This window comes from Pseudophryne corroboree, chromosome 9 (assembly GCF_028390025.1).
Source record: "Pseudophryne corroboree isolate aPseCor3 chromosome 9, aPseCor3.hap2, whole genome shotgun sequence".
NCBI classification, from domain to species: Eukaryota; Metazoa; Chordata; class Amphibia; order Anura; family Myobatrachidae; genus Pseudophryne; species Pseudophryne corroboree.
The window spans coordinates 40,301,230-40,328,671 of record NC_086452.1 but is presented as its reverse complement, the minus strand read 5'-3'; the positions used below and the strand labels follow the sequence as shown (position 1 = coordinate 40,328,671).

The 27,442-nt window shown below is 43.4% G+C and overlaps 1 protein-coding gene across 5 annotated transcripts in view; it reads right to left on the bottom strand.

Annotated features, from left to right (window-relative positions):
• Window positions 1–12,584: 12,584 nt before the first annotated feature.
• The window catches only part of KANK4 (KN motif and ankyrin repeat domains 4), a 290,111-nt gene continuing 275,253 nt past the window's right edge, over window positions 12,585–27,442 (bottom strand). For all 5 annotated transcript variants that reach the window (XM_063939217.1, XM_063939219.1, XM_063939221.1 and 2 more), the window contains one exon: window positions 12,585–17,824. In XM_063939217.1, the coding sequence (XP_063795287.1) occupies window positions 17,696–17,824 (129 nt within the window). In that variant the 3' untranslated portion in view covers window positions 12,585–17,695. The remainder of the gene's footprint in view (window positions 17,825–27,442) is intronic.

The following is a 27,442-nucleotide window of genomic DNA, read 5'->3' as shown; positions in this document are numbered from 1 at the left end:
ACCGCGGCTGCGTTTAACGGCATGGCGGTTGAACACCGGATCCTGAAGGAAAAGGGCATTCCGGAGGAAGTCATTCCTACGCTTATTAAAGCCAGGAAAGAAGTTACAGCAAATCATTATCACCGCATATGGCGGAAATATGTTGCTTGGTGTGAGGCCGAAAAGGCCCCAACAGAGGAATTTCAACTAGGTCGATTTCTGCATTTCCTGCAAGCAGGAGTGAATATGGGCCTAAAACTGGGCTCCATTAAGGTACAGATCTCGGCTCTGTCGATTTTCTTTCAGAAAGAACTAGCTTCAGTACCTGAAGTTCAGACATTTGTAAAGGGAGTGCTGCATATTCAGCCCCCGTTTGTGCCTCCTGTGGCACCTTGGGATCTCAACGTGTTGAGTTTCTTAAAATCACATTGGTTTGAACCACTAAAAACCGTGGATCTGAAATATCTCACGTGGAAGGTGGTTATGTTATTGGCCTTGGCTTCTGCCAGGCGAGTATCAGAATTGGCGGCTTTGTCTTGTAAAAGCCCTTATCTGATTTTCCATATGGATAGGGCAGAATTGAGGACTCGTCCCCAGTTTCTACCTAAGGTGGTGTCAGCGTTTCACCTGAATCAGCCTATTGTGGTGCCTGCGGCTACTAGGGACTTGGAGGACTCCAAATTGTTAGACGTGGTCAGGGCCCTGAAAATTTATGTTTCCAGAACGGCTGGAGTCAGAAAATCTGACTCGTTGTTTATCCTATATGCGCCCAACAAGCTGGGTGCTCCTGCTTCTTAGCAGACTATTGCTCGTTGGATTTGTAGTACAATTCAGCTTGCGCATTCTGTGGCAGGCCTGCCACAGCCAAAATCTGTCAATGCCCATTCCACAAGGAAGGTGGGCTCATCTTAGGCGGCTGCCCGAGGGGTCTCGGCTTTACAACTTTGCCGAGCTGCTACTTGGTCAGGGGCAAACACATTTGCAAAATTCTATAAATTTGATACCCTGGTTGAGGAGGACCTGGAGTTCTCTCATTCGGTGTTGCAGAGTCATCCGCACTCTCCCGCCCGTTTGGGAGCTTTGGTATAATCCCCATGGTCCTTACGGAGTTCCCAGCATCCACTAGGACGTCAGAGAAAATAAGAATTTACTCACCGGTAATTCTATTTCTCGTAGTCCGTAGTGGATGCTGGGCGCCCATCCCAAGTGCGGTTTATCTGCAATACTTGTAAATAGTTATTGTTAACTAAATCGGGTTATTGTTGAGCCATCTGTTGAGAGGCTCTGTTGTTTCATACTGTTAACTGGGTTTCATATCACGAGTTGTACGGTGTGATTGGTGTGGCTGGTATGAGTCTTACCCGGGATTCAAAATCCTTCCTTATTGTGTACGCTCGTCCGGGCACAGTATCCTAACTGAGGCTTGGAGGAGGGTCATAGTGGGAGGAGCCAGTGCACACCAGGTAGTCTAAGATCTTTCTAGAGTGCCCAGCCTCCTTCGGAGCCCGCTATTCCCCATGGTCCTTACGGAGTTCCCAGCATCCACTACGGACTACGAGAAATAGAATTACCGGTGAGTAAATTCTTATTTTTGTAGGTTTCCACTCCGGAAGCCGGTTTCATTCCCAGATCCTATGTTAAGCAAAGGAGCGGCAAGATCGGAGTCTCGGGTGACACCGCCAGCTCTAACGGAGGAGTCTCAGCCTTTGCAAAGGTCCAACTTCACTTTGGGTAACAGGGTGTTAATTTAATTGGTCTTCTAATTTAACCATTTCTGCTATGTTGCAGTCTAACAATTCTATGCCAAACCGCACGGCGCTAAATAAGGGTGACATTAGACTAGCAGTCAGATACTGCGGTTTTGACAACCAGACATTGATAATGACCAGTGCGTCAGTCTCTGAAGTTTACAGAGACTAAGGAGCCTCTAACATATAATCAGTCGTATTTACTAAACGACAGAGATCTCCAATGGGCTTCTTATTTAGGATATCTTACTAAGATGTTAGTAGAAATAAGCGAATAACCCGTTCTATACCTCACAGATTTAAGTCTATTTACCCGTTTCCACACAGTGACATCTACATTGGAGAATCCGCCATTGGTGAATTCGTCTGTGTCAAATCTTATAAATACCCAAGATACATTTGGGTCACTAAGGCGCTCTATGTATGGAAACAATGACTATCACGTTATACTTATCGTTAATCAAATCTGACAAGCTGCTAAGTATCTATGTACAGCTTCTGCTGCAGGATGTTAGCTCGCTTCTCGCCTTTCATCGTCGCTAGTTACAGCACTGGCTGCGTTCTTGGCAAGCGGAGTCCGAGGTCAAAAGAATACGGCGGAAATACTCTGGTCCGGCGTTGAAATCCTTTAGACTTCAGTCTTTTCAAGGCTGTGGTACAGAAATTGTAACGCCAGGGCGCTAAAGTCACCAATAAGCCAGTGGCTTGACGGGCTCCTAGGTCATCTCGGATTTCCAATTGTGGGAGCGCGCCTTTAGACGTTACATTAGCCGGGATTCCAGACATCCACTGATGGATGTATCCGCAATTTAGGATTAAAAGAAGGCTGTCTCCCGCCACTGCGCTTTTTCAAGACAGGACTGCCTCTGTCGGATGACAAGAAGGCGTTTTGGCAGATTGCCATTCAGTCTCTGCTGGATTCAGCAGTTTTTAATTCCAGGCCTGGTACACCAACAAGGTCAGGGTTATTATTCCCGCCTGTTTGTGGTACCGAAGCCGGAGGGCTCCGTCACAGTCTCAATCAGTAAGTCACTTACTACAGATTGAAGATGGAATTTCTGCGGTCAGTATTTGCAGATTTGCAGCCACAAGATTGCATGATTGCACTTGATTTCTAGGATGCGTACTTACACATTCCGATTTGGTCACCTCATTAGAGGTTCTTGCGTTTTGCAATACGCCACACCATTAACAGTGTCAGGCTCTACCGTTTGGCCTCTCGTCAGCGCCACGGATATTCACCAAAGTGATGTTTGTGATGATAGCTCATCTCAGATCCCTGGCAGTGACAATCGTTCCGTACTTAGACGATCTGCTCATAAGAGCTCCATCTCAACAGATGCTCCTCCAACTTGCGCTGCTAATGTACACCACGGTTGCAGTGTCAACTTCAAGAAATCGCATCTAATTCCGTCTCAACGACTTCAATTCCTAGGTATGATTCGAGATACGGTAAATCATAGAATTTACCTACTACACCAGAAAGTACAGATTATTCGCCATCTGGTACAATTAGTGTTCAAGCCACGCACACTCTCGGTACATTTGTGTATTCGCCTATTAGGAACAATGGTGGTGGCTTTCGAAGCGCTTCAGTTCGGAGGTTTGCACTCGCGTCCATTTCCACAGCATGTGCTCGCACAGTGGTTGCCCTCGCATTTGCAGATTCCCCACAGGGTGAGGTTGTTGCCAATGGCGAGGGTGTCTCTACTCTGGGTGAGAGTCTCAGAAGTTGGGGAGCTGTAGTTTAAAATTGTCAGCGACAGGGTCTCTAGGCGGATCACGACAGATTGCTGTCTTTAAATGTCCTGAAACTCAGCGCAATTTACAAAGCACTACATGCTTCGCTCTCAGACTGTCCAAGTGCAGTCAGGCAACGCGACGGCAGTCGCATACATCAACAACCAGGGAGGAACGAGCAGCTGCATGGCAATGCGGGAAGTAGCTCGAATCCTCAATTGGCCAGAATACCACCAGGTGATATTGTCGGCAGGGTTCATTCCGGGAGTGGACAACTGCGAGGCGGATTATCTCAGCCGTCGGAATTTTCATCCAAGGACTGGGCATTAAATCCAGAGGTGTTTCACATGTTGGTCCACAGGTGGGGTTACCCTCAGGTGGATCTGATGGCACCTCGCCACAATTACCAAACGCCCCAGTATGTGTCCAGAACCAGAGATCCAAAGGCAGTGGCGGTGGATGCTCTCACAATCGCGTGGCCGTACAGCCTCGTGTATCTGTTTCCACCGTTTCCACTACTCTCTCGGTTGCTAAAACGGATCAAAAGAGAGTCCGTCACAGTCATACTAGTGGTGCCTCATTGGTCTCGGAGAGCTTGGTTCTCGGATCTCCGCGGACTACTCGCATAAGATCCTTGGTCGCTCCTACTACGTCCAGACATGTTACAACAGGGTCCATTCTTTTACCCCGGTTTAGCGCGGCTGCGTTTGACGGGGTGGCTGTTGAGACCGCCCTCTTAAGAAGAGAGGGCATTCCAGTATCGGTTATAACAACCATGTTACGTGCTAGGAAGCCGGTTACGGCAGCTCATTATTACAGAATTTGGCGTGCCTATATAGGTTGGTGTGAAGCTCAGAAGTATCCGACATCATCTTTCAAGTTATCCCGTCTTTTGTTATTTCTACAGACGGGGTTAGATGGAGGACTGCGTTTATCTACACTAAAGGTGCAGGTATCTGCGTTGTCAATTTATTTTCAAAGACGATTGGCTCTATTGCCGTCGGTACACTTTTCTACAAGGTGTCCTCAGAGTACAGCCTCTATTCATTTCACCTACAGCGCCATGGGACTTGAATCTGGTTTTGGATTTCTTACAGTCTTCATATTTTGAACCCTTACAACAAGTGGATATAAAGTTTCTCACTTGGAAAAAATTTTTCTTCTAGCCTTATCTTCGGCAAGGCGTGTTTCACATTTGGGTGCCTTGTCATGCAAGCCACCGTATTTGGTGTTTCATGATGACACAGCGGAACTTCGGACGAATCCCGCTTTCTTACCAAAGGTAGTGTCATCTTTTCACATCAATCAACCAATAGTAGTTCCTGTGTTGACAGCACATTCTGGAACTCTAGATGTGGTACGCGCTTTACGCGTTTATGTATCCCGAACGTCTACAGTTCGTAAGACGGATACGTTGTTTGTTCTCTATGATGCTGCCAAGCTGGGTTGGCCTGCGTCTAAGCAGACCTTATCCGGATGGATAAAACTGACCATACGTCAGGCTTACCTTCATGCTAGGTTACAGCCGCCTACATCGGTAACAGCTCATTCCACACGTTCTGTGGGAACTTCATGGGCAGCTGGTCGTGGAGCTTCTACGACGCAGCTTTGCCGTGCGGCTACATGGTCTTCAGTGCACACGTTTGTGCGCTTTTACAAGTTTGATACGTTTGCGGCATCAGCATCTAGCTTTGGCCGCCTAGTGTTACAGGTGCCAAACAGCTCTCCCGCCCACGGGGGAAGCTTTGGTACGTCCCAAGAGTACTCCAGTGACCCCTAATGGATGAAAAAGAAAATAGGATTTTGGTACTTACCAGGTAAATCCTTTTCTTTGAATCCATAGGGGGCACTGGACGCCCACCCAGAGCAGTTTTATCTGGTTTGTATTAAGCTCAGGGGATCTTAAGGTAACACATTTTCACCGAATGGTTCAAATTATAAGGTTCTATCGGTTATGGTGTCAACTGTTTAGTTGTCAGTAACGTTATGTGTCAACTTTGTTGTTGTCTGTTATGTTATATGTAATTCTCCATTGTCAACCTCTCTATAGTTCCTGTTCGGCTCAGTAAAAAACACTGAGGTACTCGGGGATATGGAGGGGTGGAGAGTTCTAAATTTAAATATTCAGTGCCCTGTTTCCTGCGGAAGCCGTCCATATCCAAAGAGTACTCCAGTGGCCCTATGGATTCAAAGAAAAGGATTTACCTGGTAAGTACCAAAATCCTATTATCTATCATTGTGTACCCACCTTTACTGTAATGTTGGGGGGGGGGACTTAATGTTATGTTGGGGGTTTAATTCGATATATAATGTGGGGGCTAGTCATGTAACAGTTAGTGGGGCTATTTAATGGGGGGGGTGACGGTGGCTTTTATTTTAAAGTGTGTTAAAAGGAATATTTACTGCTAGTGTGATTTGGGGGTTTACAGCTAAATATGAGGCTGCGTTTGGGTAGGAGGCTCTTTCTATAAATGTCACAACTAATACTGTAATGTGGGGGCGCTCTGGTTGGGGAATAGGTTTATTTATTAAACGTGGGTGCTATTGATTACAATATTGAGCTGGTCGGGGGGAGGGAGGCCCAGAGGGTCACTCACAGCTTTACTCTACATATTTAATATTCTTACCCTTTTCCTAAACAGGTGGACAACATTCCAGTATCCAGACCACAAGCTACCCGGTGTAAGACCCCAGCAGCGGCAGGTAGTGAAAGCTGCAAGGACAGGTAGGTGAGCGCGGAACAGTCTGGGAACTGTTTATATTCTAGTGGAGCAGGCCCCCAACTTTGGGTGACTATCCCACACAGTCGGGACATGGTGGCACCTGCGAGGCCTGGGACAGCCGGGCATGAAAACACCCCACTCTGGAAGTAGTGCATTAGCCTGTAATTACCCTCGTTCTGCGTCTCTAATTCGATGCAATCTTGCTATCTCCCCTTTAGCCCTGCCACAGTGTACCTCATGTTCTGAACTTTTAACGTCCTCGCAGAGTACTATAGCAGATCATGCTGGACGCAGTACTGGGTGTCACTAGATTCGGCCATGGGTAAAGCAATGTATGTTCCCTCCTGTTGGTATTACTTGCTCAGTCCCCATGTAGGTGAGTACTGTCTGTGCAAATTGTTGCATTGTAAATTGTGTTCCAGTCCTTCACATTCATGATGTTCCGGGTGCATTAATCGGTTATACATTATAACAACAACAAAATACAGTTTTAAGTGAGTTCTTAAAAAAGCATCTGAGGCAGAATATTGTGGTTTTATGTGAACAGAGAGAATACATAAATAAGTGTCATCCAGTAGGTGGCTCACTTTCCAAGCTCTCACTAATTTATTCCTTAGCTTCTGCCTGTGTAGATTTAATTTCTTCAAGGTCATTTAAATAACCTCTGCGGATGACGGCTGCTCCACCGACCTGCACTAATTCCTACTGCGGCCTCTAATTTATGTTCACAACTTATTAAATAATGCTCAAAATCTATTGACCGTACAAACGATTTACCTACAGAGAAGTACCAGAGTGCAGATTTGAGGGATATGCTGCAGATTTGTGAATCCGAACATTGAGTGACTTGCTGCAGGAATGTCAGCCTGGAGTTGGGGTAATATGATGCAGATTTGTGAGTCTTGGATTGGAGTAATATGCTGCAGATTTGTGAGTCTTGGGTTGGGAGTAATATGCTGCAGATTTGCGGGTCTCGGATAGGAGTAATATGCTGTAGATTTGTGAGTCTTGGATTGGAGTAATATGCTGCAGATTTGTGAGTCTTGGATTGGAGTAAAATGCTGCAGATTTGTGAGTCTTGGATTAATATGCTGCAGGTTTGTGAGTCTTGAAGCAATGTCCTGCAGATTTGGTATGCTTGGGTTAAGGTAATATGCTGCAGATTTCTGAGCCTAGGTTTATTGCAATATTCTGCAGACTTATTTCCTGCATGGTTTTGCAAAAATGATGCATCTTTCTTTTTTATTTCCTTTTTGTATAATTTCCTGTAGTGACGGTACAACGCTGGGAGGTCTGGTGAGACAGCATTTATAAACTTGTCTGCTTGTGTTGTAGTGAATGTGCTGCGCTGGCAGATGACCACCTTTAATATCAGAGACCCATTCTGTAGTAATGATGCTGCTAGGCGAACGCATTCCATATTTTATTCAGGTTTTTCCATTTATGTGCTGAACCTAAAATATGAGGCACTGTAAGTATATGCTGCAGACTTGTAACTGTAGGTTTGGCGCAATCTGCTGCAGGCTTGGGGTAATATGCTGCTCCGTTTCATAATAAAATCAGATTTTTTGTGTCTTTGCCATGAACACTGATATATGGGTCAATATATCATTGTTACCTGAAGGAGTAATGAAATATGGATAAGACAAGTTGGATAAATGTATGTTATTCTGCAGATAGGCGACTATTACAGCCAAATAATGTAACCTAGGATGACCTCGTGGATCGAAGTAATTTTATGGACTGGGGGCAAGAGGGGTCAGAGCGGAAGCAAGAAAGGAGCTGGAATCTGTTCGTTAAATGTTTGTGATGGTGAAACGCGCTTTGATTTAAAGGGCTTAACATGACGTTGATGAAACGGTGGGTCCTGACCTTTCAGCTGAATTCTAGAGTTATTTCAATGCAAAAAGCATATTAATGTGTTCAAAGGATTATATCCTATTCTATTTCTCATATTTGTTAAACCTTTGCTCATACGCATAAAGAAAAGGATGGAATGTAGACCTCATGTATTTTACATTTTCCACTGATAACTGTTCTGATAATCAAGAAACACATTTGTTATTGAACACGGCGCTTCCAAGGCAATCACTCAGATGGTGCCAGCTGTGGTTGGTCTTCTGTGCTAACGATCAGACACTCTCAGTAGCACATTGATCGTTTTGTCACACTGCGATCGGCACGAACAAGGAACAAAATCAATATTCTGCTGCGGCGTTTGCAAGGGGAAGAGCAAAAGGGTCTGGGTTTTAAAGAGGAATTTATAATGAAAATATATAACCTCTATATAAAAATGGGGCCTCTGTGCTTTTCATTTAATGTAGATGTTACTAACAGCCTGTCCTGAGCGCTTGGAATATTCGCTCGCACAAAATATAAAGCAATTTGTTTTAGAACTCTGTATATCCTCTGCTGTCTAACGCTTCAGTGGCCAGACAAGGAATCGGCTCTATTAGAACAGGGCATTGTTATGCATAAAAGGCTCTGAGATTTACTGTACACAGATTTATTCCCGGCTGCCTCAGTACACATGGCTGCAGGTCCTTCCAGTAGCGTTTTACAGTCATTTAAGTTGGTTAAAAAAACACTAGTATTTCCAGGTGTTCCTCTCGTCATCAGGAAGCCAGTGGCAAAGAGGCTGTGATCTGTAATTATATATATATATATATATATATATATATATATAATATCCCATGTCTGACTGGGGCATGATGGGCCCACCGGGGAAATGCAGTGATAGGGGCCCAAACTTAGGGGTGTGGCCATCCTATAAAGGGGGTGTGGCCAACCTCCACTGAGGCTTGAAATACCCAATAGTTTAGTGCAGTGTAATGAAACATATCTACCATGTATAATACAAGTGCACAGCCTTGAACCTGATCCCTAGAGGAAGGATAGGGCCCTCAGGCAATGGGGCCTACCGGTAGTTACCCTGGTACTCCTGTGGGCCAGTCTGACCCTGATAATAGCTCAGATGTCAGCCAGTAACTTTCTGATTGCTCAGCCCTACCACCTATGTAAGCCATATGTTTCTTTTTGGTAATATGGCCTGGACATCCCATAGTGAAGATGGGAGATGGGCGATACAAGCATTACACTGCCCTGGCACCCGGTGACTACGTATGCTGATCTCCAGCCTCGGATGATGGAGGCTGAAGGATGGGGGAAAGAGAATGTGGACCCCAAAGGAGGTAGATGAAAAGGAGAGAAGGCGGTAGGAGGAGGAGGCTAGAGGAGACTACAGAAGGAGGAACGATGGAGGTGAATGAACAGAGGAGGAGGTGAAGGAAAGATGAGGAAGAAATAAGAGGAGGATAAAGGAGGAGAAAGGACGGTGAGAATATGCGGACTGTAACTCCTTCCCAAGTTCTCAATTCCCACTCTGACGTTTAATACCCATAGAATGGTAGGCACAGATGGAAGGGCCTGCAAACTGTTGCAGAGGGAAAAAAAAAGAAATTACATGCAGTTAAAGTAAAGAGAAAAGGTGGGTAAATAAAAAAGTGTGATTATGTAAATAGTATGTTCTCTGTATTGCATGTTGGTCAGTAAGATCCTCTCTCTAGAGTATGGTGGTCAGTGGCATCACTTAGATGCTCTCTGTATTGTGTGTCAATAACTAGGGTGTCTACCTATATTTTATGGCGGTCAGTAGGATGCTCTATATAATGTATGGTGATAACTAGGATACTCTCTGTATTGTATACAAGCCGTAGAATGTTTTCTTTGTTGTATATTGGGAACTTAGAACATCCTAGTGGCATATAATACACAGAACTAAGTTTTGGGTACAAGTAGGCAACGTTATCATTTTACATTCCGGTGTTAACGTTATACACAGCTGCCTCAATTTGCTTTACTGGTAGATTGTCATCACTAGATCGCTGCCGCACCCCTTTTCTTTTCTTTTTTCTTAATTACAAATAAGAAAAGAGTCAGTAACTAGTTACATACAGTAAATTATTGCTCTACTTGTCATACTTGGTAGAATCACATTTATCTGCAATTACAGCTGTGGCTTAGTATCTTCCAGCTTTCTTCATCTGGACACTGTAATTGTCACCTAATATTTGCAATAGTGAATGAGTCCAATCAGGTTAAATGGGGATCCGGTCAGGATCCTAGCAGTCTGAATCCCGTCGCTGCTCGGAATACTGATGCTGGGATGCCAATATGGATCGCAATGCTCTGGGATCCCGAATGTAGATACGCGGGGCTGCTTAGGGGGAGGCCGTGAGATGGTGGGAGGGTTAGGCTGTGTGGGTGGGGGGGATTAGGGATAGTACACTTACCTAGTAGGTGTTGGGATGCTGCTCTCTGTAGTCTGACCGCCGGGATCCCAATAACATCCCGGTTAGATGTGGTGATTTGGAGAATTACACTACCCAACAGCCATTTTGAATCTGACATTGGATATCACGCAAGGTTTTCGAGATATTCTGAAAATGTTACATTTGAAAATGAAAGTATTTTTAATCACAGTAAGTGCTAGGCAAGACTTCCTTCTGTCTGCAATGTGGGGTGTGCATCCTGCCCAGACTCCTCATCCTCCATCATCAGAATCCCCCTCCTCATCTTCCTCATTCTCTTCCATGAATTGGTCCTGGGGTGGAACCCTCCTCTTAGTGCTGGATGCCATGTTGTTTGCTGGCTCCTTTCTCACTATATCACAAAGAAGTGGCTGAATAGAAATCCTCAAGTACACTCCATAAAATCATTTTACCTCCGCTTCACATTAAGTTGGGCCTAATGTAGAATTTTGTGAAAACCCTGGATATAGAAGGCCGGGTTTCAGTTATCTGAAGGAAAAGTTTCTGAAGTCAAGCGAAGCAAAGCTAAACGAAGGCAGATTTGTTGGCCCCCAAACAAGGAAACTGCTTATGGATATTGAACGCTAAATTGACGGAAACGGAGTCTGATGCCTCGTCCTCATTCAACGCTGCTGAGCTTGGATTCTTAGGGAACAGAAAAAAGAGGCCAACTGTGTGTCCATCAGGAATGAACTATTGGACAAGAATATGGGTTGTAGAACGTTGCTTAAAATTCACTTTTTACATCCCTATCTACTTCCCTGACAACCTGGGTAGTGTAAGTGATGAACAGAGGGAACGTTTTCACCGAGACATTCTTACAAAGGACCATCGCTACCAAGGACGCTGGGACCCTGCAATGATGGCGGAAACACTGCTGGTTGCTTGTTAAAGAGTCCAATGAGACACTGTACAAATGGGAAGCATCAACATCCTACTTCCCCCAATGCAAAGTGACTTTACGTTTTATCTTTTATTAACAATTACATTACGGCTAATTTGGATTGTTAGGAGTTTCTGAAGTTTAGTTTCAGCAGTTTCTAAGCGTTTCTGTAGTTTTATTATTTTCTAAATGGATAAAATGAAAATATTTCAGTTATATAGAGATGAATTGAAATTTTTACTTAACATTTTCTTTTCAGATATAGCGATTGCTGCTCTTGTTATTTGTGTACATCTAATAAATGTGACGCGATAGAGAAAATCGTATTATTTTTTTTCCTACTGAATTCGGCATCCTTAAATTAGGCGTCAGATGCAGAAAATTGTTTACCGTTTGAGTAGTGTTACGGAAAGCCTGATACTTAATACGATGGGGCATCTGAACTAAGCCTTGGAGAGAGGTAATGTACCAGCCAATCGGCTTCTAATTACCATGCTACAGGCTGTTTGAAAAATGACAGCTAGGAGCTGGTTGGTTGGTCTTTATCCCCTGTATATGAGACACTGTACAGTATATTATTGTTCGGCTTTTGTTTTGTGTTTGTGGCAGTGTCTGTTACCATCTAGCATGTGACCATAGCTGTTCGGATGCAGACAAGCCGGGAAACACACAGCTCATGTGTAAATAGTGATCTATATGCGTAATGATACCTGCAAAGTGACAGACGGGAAACATCTGCGACATGATCAATGGGAAACAAACAGTAAAAAACAACTTCCATTAATATCCTGGTGTACGGTGCCTCTCTTCAATAATTGGCTAGGTATTCATGTCATCATTTGCGATGAAGAGTCACAGAACGGGAGGTGCTGCTTAAGCTGAGAGTGCAGGAAATTGCATGATGATGAAAATACTCTGCTCTCACCGTCTACTGTTAATAATGTAAAAATACATTCCGTACCCTGCAGCTGCTGAGGCAATTTCCTTATGGCTCAGAGTCAGTGACTTGAGACGTGGACAGACTTTTCAGAGAAATATGGCTGCAACTAGTAAGCAACTCCTGAATAATTAACTGCATAAAGAGAGCTGACTCAAATCATGATGGTATAGTTCGCCTTTCCGCTACAGCGTGGAAAATTTATACATTTACAGTTGGCGTCACAGTTTACATTCAGATAAAGTCCTAAAGAAAGAAAGATGACAAAGGACAAGATATATACTTTATTGCTCATTTACTTGACATAAAAACTATATTTTGACGACTGTTAATTAGAGATGATTGGCTTGGATGTACTCTGTTTTGTCCGGAACTCAAAAATGGCATCTCATTGGCTATCCGGCTGTCACGTGCTTTTGATAGCCAATGAGATAAATCCGAACTTGCGCTAGTTTGGCGAAAAGACCAGAGTCAATCTGAACCAATCATCTGTTAATATTCGAATAGAATATCATGTGGGACGATAATGACGGAAATTATACAACGTCACAAAGGGGAAGAAAAAACAAATCGGACAATAATGAAGATTAAAAAAGTAAGTGCATTATATTGGCAGGCAGTAAAGAGTTACAATATGGCGGCAGTCTAAATATAACGCCCAACTCTCTTCATACATGGATGCGCAGTGTATATACAGTACGTAGTGGGTGTGCGGACACTGTCGTTATACTGTGCGACGTCTTATCTCATGTCGCAGGAAAACACAAACTTTCTACATTCCTAGAATAGAAAAACATTCCTGCGCCGTTATCACATATACAGACAGACGTTCTGGAAGCTTCTGATCTGCGAAACCAGGCTTGTCCAGCCGGTGGGCCCTCAAGGCTCTGGTTCCTGTGGCCCCATCCCTGACCTTGTTATTTGGCACACTAGCACATAAACAGAACATTCACAAAGCTGCCGTCAGGCAAATATTTGAGCAACAATGCAGCTACACTGTCCCCGATGTGCAGCCATTTATATACACTGAATATTCTACCGCAAGATAACCGTGATACTACCGGACACCAGCACGTGACCCAGGCATTTCAAGGACTGCTAGACGTGACCTGCAAGTAGCAAAGAACATAAGGACATCCTGTAATATTCTCAGATATAGGTGTAAAGGAGGCCATGCCATGACAGGAGGTAAGATACTGTACAGGAAAGAAGTCTGTATAGGAAACAAGATGGCTCCACTCTATATACAGTATCACTATAGAGCACCTATGTCTTCAACACAACGGAGGCTGTCATGCTTCTTAACTGAACCAATATATTATACAATGCAGCCTATACATTAGGAACCAGCGGTTACCAATGCTGCAGAGTTCACTTTCTTAGCCTTTTCTTTTTTTTAAAAAAACAAAGAGATTAATGGGCATATTTACATTTCTTCACATTTTAGCCCTGTTAATTCTGCTTTCTGAGAAACTAATTATTGCGATAATGTCAAAACAAAAAATGACACGGCACCAATCAGAGCTCGTCTCTGCAAAGGGGATGCAGCTATTGGGAGTCCGTATCCGAGAAGCTAAACTTTTTGTAGCGTGATGAATTTGACATTATCGCTGTCCTCCTATGGAAACATCTGCTGCGGTACCCTTATAATACATCGGGGGGGGGATACTAATTAATCCCACAAATAGGTCTTCATAAATTGCACCACTAGATGTCTACCTGCCCCACCGCCATATCTTCATATTTCAACAGTGTAGGGCAAAAAGCAATTCACACTCCTACGCTCACACCCAGTGAGGTTGGCTTTGCGCCGTTGCTGGGGGCTCGCCTGTAGACTGAGGACTCGCAACGGCCGGAGCCCTGCAGCTGGCAGAACCTACAAGACAGGTAAGTGCATTATATACGCTATAGTAGGGGTAAATTTACTAAAAGTCATTTTGATCGATTAAACATCGATCTAAATCAAACGCACATTTACTAACAGATAATTTGTGTTCTACGGATTTATAAATGTTAGTGCAATTTAGCATCAGAAACACATCATCAATCTAGATCAATATCAAATCGGTCAAAATTGACCTTAGTAAATATACCCCCTAGACGGGTCTTGAACAGCAATGCTTACATGTAAGATCTGCCTGGGTTAGGGACTATTTTGCACAGGTACCATTGAAGCAAGAAAAAGAAAAAAAAAAAAACCTATGAAATGACGAGTCTTATTTTAAATGATGTTTTCTACTGTCCCAGTCATGTTACTGACCAGGATTTGCAAATAATCTTATGAAATGAGAACATGGTAGATGTTCCCCCTGTCAGCATTTGGACTTTTACACGTATGAATCCTATAAAATCATGTACCATTTTATTTCAGTGTTCATCTTGCATTAAATATTAAAAATGACACAACGGGTACAGACTGTTCTCCATTTATGAGTCTATTTCTGTCTTGGCTCAGAGGAAAATGTGTTTTAATTAAGCTAAAATAAGACGGGAAACGTTTGTACCCACAAGCGTCACAGCGAGACGGACTCTGAGAGCTGGGAGGTATCGGCACAATCTCCCCACGCGCCAGGCAGTGTATAATCCGCCAGTTCTCGCAGTAAATGCGGCAGATTGCTCTGTATCCCACAGCAAAGATCACAGAGTTGCTGATTTGCTAAACAACTGTTTCTGTAATCTTCAATTTTTACATTTTGAAACCAACTATTTGCATTAAGCCCAAGCGTAACATAGTGCTCTGAGTAAACCGGCGCAAAAGAAACTCAGGGGGTGATTTTTCTAAGGGTGTCAATTTGTCTCCGGTTTGGATGATTCGAGTTCGATTTAAACGCCCCAATCACCTTGGGAAGAAAAACAAATGAAACTGTCCTTTATTTCCCCCTTAAAGCGATTGGGTATTGGAAGCATAGTCAGATCCACCAAGCTGGGGCAAAGTAAGTCACCCCTTGTGCTATAATAAGGTTTAAAAAAAAATATAATGTACAGTCATCTAACATCAAATACACTATTTGCAAATGCAAATTGGTCCATACTTTGTGCTCACTTTGTAATGGTCGCAAGTTAATGTGCAATGATTTGTGCTAACGCTCTATGGCATACGGCCCTACAGGTACCAATATTATAATTGCTTGTTTGTGCAATCAGGCGAGTGCGAATCTCTTGTGCTGGGGGACTAGCAGCCTCTAAATCACCATTTCACCCACACAGATCGCTCTGCTCCTAATGTACCTCCTGAGCTACTAATGCAGTTACCTGGCCTACATGATTTCATTAGAAATAAAATAACGATATCTTTCACATTTAGTACTTTCTTCATCCTAAGTTACTGTGATAGTAAGTCAGTTAGGGAGAGTCAGGAACAGAGTATTTTGCACAGGGTGAAAGGGATAATTTCGGAGGGATTCAAAGAACCATTCGGTATAAACCTATACTTGTAATGAAGACCTTTAAATACTTTTCACACTTGGTGGATAATCTAGACAAATAGTATGTTTTTATATACGCTTAATACCCCCATCCCCCTGAGACCAGGCTCTCTACCATAGGAACAGGGCTGTTAGTTTCTACCACAGACTCTCCTGTCCTGTTTGCCCTGGTTGTCGATGCAAGTAGATGATTCAGCACAGTGCTGGTGAGGTGGTGGAGGGGGGGTTGGGTGGTTGGGGGAGCTCTGTACTACAGGGGCTGACGTAGACTTGAAATGTAAAGAAAGTACATAGAAAAATGACTTACGGGTCAGTATTTTGTGCGTGTTACGGTCATGCATATCACTTACGGTTCCTCAATCACTTACGTTATTGGTAAAACATTTCCTAATGCAGTCCACGTGCTTTCTGCAATATACGAACAATTATCTAGCCAATGGTTTACCTACAGACTGCCAGAACCTCTGCCGGTCATCCTCGCTGACCGCTAGCAACAGGCTCTGGTATCTATGCTGGTTGCGGTCACCAGAAGCAGCGGGGGAAAAGCAAGATGCATTATTACAAAGACCCTAATTAAAGGAATAGGAAGAAAGGCAGTGAATAAACAAATGTAAATAGTGAAACTGGCAAAAATGGTTTCAGTGGCCGCTGCGGTTATAATGATATCGCACTCCTTGCTCTATCAGGCTTCCTCCAACTTTACATAGCGTCAAACGTGCACTGAAAACCCATCTGTTCATCAAAGCGTACCCTTCCACCACACACCCTGGGCACTCCCACCCACCTACCTTGGCCATCTCTACCTCACCTACTTACTACCTTCAGGTCCTCATCCACATGCTCACGCCTCATGTCATCTGTCTCCCCTCTCCCTTAGATTGTAAGCTCCTAAGAGCAGGGTCCTCCTCCCTCCTGTTCTCTCAGCCCTCTTCTCTAGCCCTTCAATGACAGTCTTCACTTACTCAGTGGCCATTTAGCTCAGAATTCATCTCGCTCATAGTCGTCCGTCTCTACCAGCAGCTCTACTCCTGCTAGTCGTGCCGTCACTGCTGGAGATAGGTTCCACCCTTTGTTGATTACTCCCTCGCTCCGATTGCTTCCCGGCTGTAGTGTGTACTAAGAATTGTGCTATCTTTTGCCTGTGCTCTGTTTATGTTGTGCCTACTGTAATGTTCTGTGTACCCTGTACTGTCCTACTGATGCCAGATGTACAGTATGGTGCTGCGGACCACTATAAATAAAATGTAATAATATCCAAACAAATATGGCAAATTAGTTTTACACTTATGTGGAAATATGGGGGAAAGGGGTTAGTGATGCGTTTTGTGCTAATTTATACTTTGTGCTTACTTTTGTTTTCATCAGTCTTTGAAAACTTTATACCAGAGCAAATTCCGCGATGTATGAAAAGCGACGAGCGATGTCGTAACAGAGACCAGACCGCCACCCCTAAGATGTGCTTTTCAGAGAGACTATAAAAAAATAGTATAACGTACAATATTTTACACACGGTGACAATGACTAATATTCCTGCTCCAGTCTCAGATATAATGCGGCTCCATTATACTGAATTAATATCCTGCAATTTATAATTGGCGCGACGAAGAAGTGACATCACACCTGTGCTATGACATCAAAAGGTCACTTTCTGAATGAGGACAAGGGGGAGGATCGGTGACATTCTAGACTCCTGAATGAGCAATTCTATAAACACTGTATATGTAATACTGATTGTGGCTCCCATCTCTGGAGAAGTCCGTGTACAACAAGTGAACGTCAGAATGCTAAATATGAATTATTCGAGAACCCCGTCATCTGAGCACAGAAACTTATACACATTTTTTAAATACTTGGTGTATATGGAGAGAATGCTGAGATGGATGATGATCACTCTGTGCTATAACCAGAATGACTGCCGGGAAGAATGAGTCCTTTGTCCTCCATCGCTGCTTACAATGAGCCTCCTCTTTCTGCGGCAGCGGACGGGCAGGAAGGCCGGAGCTCTGTGTGGGCTTGTAGAAGTTCTGCAATCTCACTGTGGGCGGAACTGGCAACAATAGACAAAGCAGAGTTCCCGGCCTGTTCCAAGGAGACAACACATATGTACGTTAGCAAATGTAGAGCGCTACACTTACTGATAACTATATTATAGATTGTATTATCTAGGAACAGTGTGTTTTATGCAGTGCTTCTTGCTTTGCCAGGTGAGGTTAAACTGGCATTTTTAATGATTTTTGTTGTTGTTGTTGTTGCTTATCTTAGAAAATTAATGTTACTTAATAAAAAAAAACAACAACACCCGTAACTTGAACAAAATATTAAAATAGACCTATTAAGTATGGAAATATGATGCATATTTATAATGCCAATTTGGACAGTGGTGGCTTTATTCTATTTGCACAAATGGAAATGCCATTTTCCGCACAGGACTAAGGAATGAAGGAGCAGTAATAACGTAGGAGCATTGGGGCAGATGTATTAACCTGGAAAAGTGATAAAGCAGTGATAAGTGGAAGGTGATAACACACCAGCCAATCATTACGGATTTGAAAAATTACAGTTAGGAGCTGATTGACTGGTGTGTTATCACCTTCCACTTATCACTGTTATATCCCTTCTCCAGGCTTAATACATCTGCCCCATAGAACCATATCCAAAATTATTATAATAAATCTGTATAATAAAACAAAATGGTTATAAAAATTTTTTACCATAGGCTCCAGCCTATACAAATTTTTTTTTAAAATAGACACACGTCCTCTGTTATGTTTAAAAATAAGATCCAGGCGTGTGAGCCAACACAGTGATGCGGATGCCTCAGCCAGTGTCTGGTTTGTGCAACAACTACTGGAAGAGCTGAGATGGGTCTGCAGAGGAGGAGTTCCTAGAATTCAAGAAAGAGAGACGGAGGAGAAACAGAGGGGCAGGAGAGAAACAGTGTAAGGCAGAGGTTCCCAAACTGTGTGCCGTGGCTCCCTGGGGTGCCTCGGGACACTTGCAGGGGTGCCCTGGGTTGGTGGTCCAGGACCAATTCAAATTATTCATGGTCAATATAATAGACAAAACCAGTGCTGGTGGCTGCCAGTCATAACATATGTGGCCAAACAGAAGCAAATCTTGTCCCTGACCACACAACTGACCCTAAGGATGACATATAAACACGATCTACTTAATGTAATATTTCTTTCTAAATTTCTCAATAAGAAATTTTTGGCCTAGGGGTGCCGTGAAAAAATTCTGATATTCTAGGGCGCCGTGATTCAAAAAAGTTTGGAAACCACTGGTGTAGAGGAAGAAGAGCAAGACAGAGGAGGGGTGAAAGGGGAAGAGCGTAGCTTGAGAGAAAGAGAAGGGTTAGGTGAAAAATGGGGTTAAGAGGCGGAGAGAGATCAGGGGAAAAGAAGGGGGGGGGATTGCTGAAGCAAGAGAAGGAGGAAAGAGAACGAAAAAAATCCCAGCCAGAGACAGCAAATAGTACTTTTGTAAATTTCAGTCCATTTTCAGCAGGGGATGGGGGAGGGGGGCACTCCCTATAAGTAAGGATGTCTTGAAGGCAACGGAAATGTAGATAATACAAAATAATGGAGGGCACTCATATGTTTCAAATTGTGAGAGAGAATAACACAGAAGGTATTATGCTGAACCATAACTTTTTACTAATTGAATTTTTTATATATATATATATATATATATATATATATATATATATATATATATAAAAAAACTTTACATACATACTGTAACAAGACATGGAAAACCATTATCTAGATATGTAAAAGAATATTAGGGTAAAGAGGGTAAATTGGCTATTGGTAGAACATGTTAGGCTCCACAGATGCGAGAGAGAATTAGTGCAAAGTGGGTCAAATAAATGAGAAGAGGTAAAGGAGGGTCACCCCAACTGAGTGGGCGGAAACATATGTGATCTAGTCACACAGACTAAAACTACCACAAAATCCGCCTAATCTCCGACAATATGCTCCTCACACCAAACTACCCCAACACGTCCATACCAAATCTATTTTAAACCCTCACCGCATACGGCTCTCTATCTATAAAATTAACCTGTTAAAAAACAAACAAATTTGCACTGCACCCTCACCCCTTAATCTTTTGTGTCGCAGTTACAACTTCTCATAGAGAATCTCTACAATTAAATAGTTGGGGATCTGCACCGCTCGTGATTATAACTCTATACAGATGGAGCCCTCCTCATCTATCCCTTTAATAGGATTAACTGATCCAGGGCAGTCATGCTTAATCCCCTGCTGTATTGTTCTCTCTGTATTGTGTTGCAGCTGAGAACAATAGATGAAAGGCTTATGCTAATAAGCATTGGTGCACCTAGGCGCAGCAGAGAAGCCTAGGTGAGCGAGGCTCCATCTGTATGTCCTATAACTCTATGCACTATAACTCTCTAATGCCCTCATTAATCATATATTGCTGGATCTACTTAGAATGTCAAAAAAGAATGCTCTCACGGTTGGGTAGCACAGTGGTCCTTCAGATAAATCTCCTGCCTTGACTGCTTTGCCTATTCCAGACCCTCCCAGCCAAGGTGTCGAGATCTACTCAAACATAGTTCCACATGTGGTTCCCACACTTGCGTGGAGACAGGAACCCTCAATGTACAAGTTTTCCTAACCTGGGTAGAACCACTTCCAATGGTGGAAGAGGGTTTCCAGACATCTGCCTTTACTATTTGGATACCCATCTTAAGACAGGCTGTAGCTTAGTTTCCCTAAGTCACAAGCATCACGATGGGTAAACCTGAAGGCCTCCTAATACAACATCTCAATACTGTCAATTGTGGGGGAGTCTCAGCTTCCACTAGATCCACCTCTGCCTGAACTCACCCTGTCATTGCCTTCTGCTTCATATGGGACTACCGTAAAACTCATCATGAGAGCACTTACCTTCGTTCCCCTATCACTCCCTTTTGGGCTTTGGCAAAACCCAGCCTTTCCCCAGGACATTCGCCTGTGATTGAGAAAATCCCCACATACCTCAATAACAAATTTGATGCACAGACCCAGGTTTAACGTGATAGGTTTACATATAACCGCTCAACACCCTGAAGAGACCCTTCCCAGGGTTTTTCAAATTTTTTACATTAAATATATTTATACACATGGAATTTGCTGATACCATTCCCGGCCCTTTCATGCACCGGGGAACCTTGCTTGACTCCTCCCTTTACCTCCATATCCTACTATATTTTGGAACAATTTCTAGTTTCTTTTTTTTTTTTTTTTTGGCCATGTTAAGTGTATGCCTAGAATACATAATTTGGGCATTCCTAGTTTATGCTTGTCCATTGAGCGGTCTTCTTTAATTTCTAGATATACAAGTAAATTAATCTTTGTATGTTTGCATGATGCATATATAATGACGCATATATAATAAAATTACACTGTTACAAATATTAATATTGTCCTCCACATTTTTTATAGTATTCTCTGTAGTTCCAATTGCCCCATCATTTTTCTGTACTGTAATGGTAGCCCTATCTTACTTCTGTCAACGTTAATCCTTTGGGACTAAAAAAAAAAGTTTCACAAACCTCACAATGACCAGACAAGGACTGAGCCTCACCGTTCCACCCCGCATAATGCGTTAATGGCTGGGTATTCGTCTAGGTCAGTGGTTGTCAAACTCGGTCCCCAGGACCCCACACGGTTCACGTTTTCCATGTCACCCAGCAGCTCCACCGTGTTTCACCAACTGTCACATTTTAAAAATCTACAGGTGACCTGCAAATTATGGACCGTGTGGGGTCTTGAGGACCGAGTTTGAGAACCTGTGGTCTAGGTCATAGATATGGGTGTGGTATGCAGGGTCAACCTGATTTAGGTCGATAGTGTCTAGGTCGACCACTACTGGTCGACAGTAAGTAGGTCGACATGGTTTCTAGGCCGACAGGCATTCTAGGTCAACATTACAGAAGGTCGACATGAGTTTTTTCACTTTTTTTTTTTTTGGTGTCGTTTTCTCCGTACAGTGACCGGGAACCCAATTAGTGCACCATATACCCTCACATGGCTCGCTTCACTCGCCCGAGGTTACCGTTCCCAATTGTAGTCCAAGTGCCCATGTCTTGTTAATTACAACAGCCCAGGAGAGTCAAAAAGTTTCCCACTGTTGATTTTCACAATAATTACACCATATCACAGATCAGGGTCATCAACTGCTTGAAATACATTATTTATTATTATTATTATTATTATTATTATTATGACATTATCTCCTTGCAATAACATTTCGATAGGAAAAGGTAGTATGATATTTTACTACTGGCAGTAAATATACAAGTATTTGCCGGTTTTACAGAGCTGCGTATGGGAGATGAGTATATAAATGGAATTTCTCCTTCCTAAGCTCCTACAGAAGTAGGCTGAATAACCTGTGATCAATCACTACGGCCAGTTTACAACAATTAAAGTTTCCTGTAGGAGGTTATAAAAGGGATCCTGCCTCTCTAATCACACGTCTCTTCTTGTGTGTGTAATCAGATGATTATAAATCAAGTTTTAATTGCAGATAGAAACAAACGGTCTCATCTAATCTTCCAGGTTTAATTTTAGCCTTTTCCTTCCTTTAGGAGATTTTCTAGTCTCTATAATTAGGGAAAGCCCCTGCTTTCCTCGCCTTTAATAATGTACGTACTGGGCTGTGCACACCAAGGGTAAATTAAGCCTGGGCAGCATGTTGTGATAATGGTCCATCCTCTGTTCTTTACAGTGCTAGTGATGCAAAGTTGTGCACGGAACTAAATGCAGATGCAGCCTGCAGAGATACTGTATAAACCTCTAGGACTACACTGCTCCTACCTGTACGGCCACACATTAATCCAGACAGCGCTGTCATCTCCAAGTCGCACAATGCAATATGTGGCCAATTGGCCAATATCGGCAGTGATACCGCAGGCGAGTGTGGCCAGTGTTATTATAGTATACATTCCATGATGTTCTGACCATGTATTATGGTCATGGTCAGTGGTTAGGTCATGTTGGGGGTGTAGTGTCCTATGTCTGTATAGGGTGTAATAGATGTATTATGGTCATGTCCAGTGGTCAGGTCATGTTAGGGTTATAGTGTCCTATGTCTGTATAGGGTGTAATAGATGCATTATGGTCATGGTCAGTGGTCAGGTCATGTTGGAGGTGTAGTGTCCTATGTCTGTATAGGGTGTGATAGATGTATTATGGTCATAGCCAGTGGTCAGGTCATGTTGGGGGTGTAGTGTCCTATGTCTGTATAGAGTGTTATAGATGTCTTATGATCATGGCCAGGTCATGTTGGGGGTGTAGTGTCCTATGTCTGTATAGGGTATAATAGATGTATTATGGTCATAGCCAGTGGTCAGGTCATGTTGGGGGTGTAGTGTCCTATGTCTGTATAGAGTGTTATAGATGTATTATGGTCATGGCCAGTGGTCAGGTCATGTTGGGGGTGTAGTGTCCTATGTCTGTATAGGGTGTAATAGATGTATTATGGTCATGGTCAGTGGTCAGGTGATGTTTGGGGGTGTAGTGTCCTATGTCTGTATAGGGTGTGATAGATGTATTATGGTCATAGCCAGTGGTCAGGTCATGTTGGGGGTGTAGTCTGTATAGAGTGTTATAGATGTCTTATGATTATGGCCAGGTCATGTTGGAGGTGTAGTGTCCTATGTCTGTTTAGGGTGTAATAGATGTATTATGGTCATGGCCAGTGGTCAGGTCATGTTGGGGGTGTAGTGTCCTATGTCTGTATAGGGTGTAATAGATGTATTATGGTCATGGTCAGTGGTCAGGTGATGTTTGGGGGTGTAGTGTCCTATGTCTGTATAGGGTATAATAGATGTATTATGGTCATAGCCAGTGGTCAGGTCATGTTGGGGGTGTAGTGTCCTATGTCTGTATAGAGTGTTGTAGATGTATTATGGTCATGGCCAGTGGTCAGGTCATGTTGGGGGTGTAGTGTCCTATGTCTGTATAGGGTGTAATAGATGTATTATGGTCATGGTCAGTGGTCAGGTGATGTTTGGGGGTGTAGTGTCCTATGTCTGTATAGGGTGTGATAGATGTATTATGGTCATAGCCAGTGGTCAGGTCATGTTGGGGGTGTAGTGTCCTATGTCTGTATAGAGTGTTATAGATGTCTTATGATCATGGCCAGGTCATGTTGGGGGTGTAGTGTCCTATGTCTGTATAGGGTGTAATAGATGTATTATGGTCATGGCCAGTGGTCAGGTCATGTTGGAGGTGTAGTGTCCTATGTCTGTTTAGGGTGTAATAGATGTATTATGGTCATGGCCAGTGGTCAGGTCATGTTGGAGGTGTAGTGTCCTATGTCTGTATAGGGTGTAATAGATGTATTATGGTCATGGCCAGTGGTCAGGTCATGTTGGGGGTGTACTGCTCTATGTCTGTATAGAGTGTAATAGATGTATTATGGTCATGGTCAGTGGTCAGGTCATGTTGGGGGTGTAGTGTCCTATGTCTGTATAGGGTGTAATAGATGTAGTATGGTCATGTCCAGGGGTTAGGTCATGTTGGGGTGTAGTATCCTGTGTCTGTATAGGGTGTAATAGATTTATTATGGTCATGTCCAGTGGTCAGGTCATGTTGGGGTGTAGTGTCCTTATGTCTGTATAGTGTGTAATAGATGTATTATGGTCATGGCCAGTGATCAGGTCATGTTGGGGGTGTAGTGTCCTATGTCTGTATAGGGTGTAATAGATGTATTATGGTCACGGCCAGTGGTCAGGTCATGTTGGGGTGTAGTGTCCTTATGTCTGTATAGTGTGTAATAGATGTATTATGGTCATGGCCAGTGATCAGGTCATGTTGGGGGTGTAGTGTCCTATATCTGTATAGGGTGTAATAGATGTATTATGGTCATGGCCAGTGGTCAGGTCATGTTGGGGGTGTAGTGTCCTATGTCTGTATAGGGTGTAATAGATGTATTATGGTCATGGTCAGTGGTCAGGTGATGTTTGGGGGTGTAGTGTCCTATGTCTGTATAGGGTGTGATAGATGTATTATGGTCATAGCCAGTGGTCAGGTCATGTTGGGGGTGTAGTGTCCTATGTCTGTATAGAGTGTTGTAGATGTCTTATGATCATGGCCAGGTCATGTTGGGGGTGTAGTGTCCTATGTCTGTATAGGGTGTAATAGATGTATTATGGTCATGGTCAGTGGTCAGGTGATGTTTGGGGGTGTAGTGTCCTATGTCTGTATAGGGTATAATAGATGTATTATGGTCATAGCCAGTGGTCAGGTCATGTTGGGGGTGTAGTGTCCTATGTCTGTATAGAGTGTTGTAAATGTATTATGGTCATGGCCAGTGGTCAGGTCATGTTGGGGGTGTAGTGTCCTATGTCTGTATAGGGTGTAATAGATGTATTATGGTCATGGTCAGTGGTCAGGTGATGTTTGGGGGTGTAGTGTCCTATGTCTGTATAGGGTGTGATAGATGTATTATGGTCATAGCCAGTGGTCAGGTCATGTTGGGGGTGTAGTGTCCTATGTCTGTATAGAGTGTTATAGATGTCTTATGATTATGGCCAGGTCATGTTGGGGGTGTAGTGTCCTATGTCTGTATAGGGTATAATAGATGTATTATGGTCATAGCCAGTGGTCAGGTCATGTTGGGGGTGTAGTGTCCTATGTCTGTATAGAGTGTTATAGATGTATTATGGTCATGGCCAGTGGTCAGGTCATGTTGGGGGTGTAGTGTCCTATGTCTGTATAGGGTGTAATAGATGTATTATGGTCATGGTCAGTGGTCAGGTGATGTTTGGGGGTGTAGTGTCCTATGTCTGTATAGGGTGTGATAGATGTATTATGGTCATAGCCAGTGGTCAGGTCATGTTGGGGGTGTAGTGTCCTATGTCTGTATAGAGTGTTATAGATGTCTTATGATCATGGCCAGGTCATGTTGGGGGTGTAGTGTCCTATGTCTGTATAGGGTGTAATAGATGTATTATGGTCATAGCCAGTGGTCAGGTCATGTTGGGGGTGTAGTGTCCTATGTCTGTATAGAGTGTTATAGATGTCTTATGATCATGGCCAGGTCATGTTGGGGGTGTAGTGTCCTATGTCTGTATAGGGTGTAATAGATGTATTATGGTCATGGCCAGTGGTCAGGTCATGTTGGAGGTGTAGTGTCCTATGTCTGTTTAGGGTGTAATAGATGTATTATGGTCATGGCCAGTGGTCAGGTCATGTTGGAGGTGTAGTGTCCTATGTCTGTATAGGGTGTAATAGATGTATTATGGTCATGTACAGTGGTCAGGTCATGTTGGGGGTGTAGTGTCCTATGTCTGTATAGGGTGTAATAGATGTATTATGGTCATGGCCAGTGGTCAGGTCATGTTGGGGGTGTACTGCTCTATGTCTGTATAGAGTGTAATAGATGTATTATGGTCATGGTCAGTGGTCAGGTCATGTTGGGGGTGTAGTGTCCTATGTCTGTATAGGGTGTAATAGATGTAGTATGGTCATGTCCAGGGGTTAGGTCATGTTGGGGTGTAGTATCCTGTGTCTGTATAGGGTGTAATAGATTTATTATGGTCATGGCCAGTGATCAGGTCATGTTGGGGGTGTAGTGTCCTATGTCTGTATAGGGTGTAATAGATGTATTATGGTCACGGCCAGTGGTCAGGTCATGTTGGGGTGTAGTGTCCTTATGTCTGTATAGTGTGTAATAGATGTATTATGGTCATGGCCAGTGATCAGGTCATGTTGGGGGTGTAGTGTCCTATATCTGTATAGGGTGTAATAGATGTATTATGGTCATGGCCAGTGGTCAGGTCATGTTGGGGTGTAGTGTCCTGTGTCTGTATAGGGTGTAATAGATGTATTATGGTCAGTGGTCAGGTCATGTTGGGGTTGTATTGTCCTACGTCTGTATAGGGTGTGATAGATGTATTATGGTCATAGCCAGTGGTCAGGTGATGTTGGGGGTGTAGTGTCCTATGTCTGTATAGTGTGTAATAGATGTATTATGGTCATTGCCAGTGGTCAGGTCATGTGGGGGGTGTAGTGTAATAGATGTATTATTGTCACGGCCAGTGGTCAGGTCATGTTGGGGGTGTAGTGTCCTATGTCTGTATAGGGTGTAATAGATGTATTATGGTCAGTGGTCAGGTCATGTTGGGGTTGTATTGTCCTACGTCTGTATAGGGTGTAATAGATGTATTATTGTCATGGCCAGTGGTCAGGTCATGTTGGGGTGTAGTATCCTGTGTCTGTATAGGGTGTAATAGATTTATTATGGTCATGTCCAGTGGTCAGGTCATGTTGGGGGTGTAGTGTCCTATGTCTGTATAGGGTGTAATAGATGTATTATGGTCAGTGGTCAGGTCATGTGGGGGGTGTAGTGTCCTATGTCTGTATAGGGTGTAATAGATGTATTATGGTCACGGCCAGTGGTCAGGTCATGTTGGGGTGTAGTATCCTGTGTCTGTATAGGGTGTAATAGATTTATTATGGTCATGTCCAGTGGTCAGGTCATGTTGGGGGTGTAGTGTCCTATGTCTGTATAGAGTGTAATAGATGTATTATGGTCATGGCCAGCAGTCAGGTCATGTTGGGGGTGTAGTGTCCTATGTCTGTATAGGGTGTAATAGATGTATTATGGTCACGGCCAGTGGTCAGGTCATGTGGGGGGTGTAGTGTCCTATGTCTGTATAGGGTGTAATAGATGTAT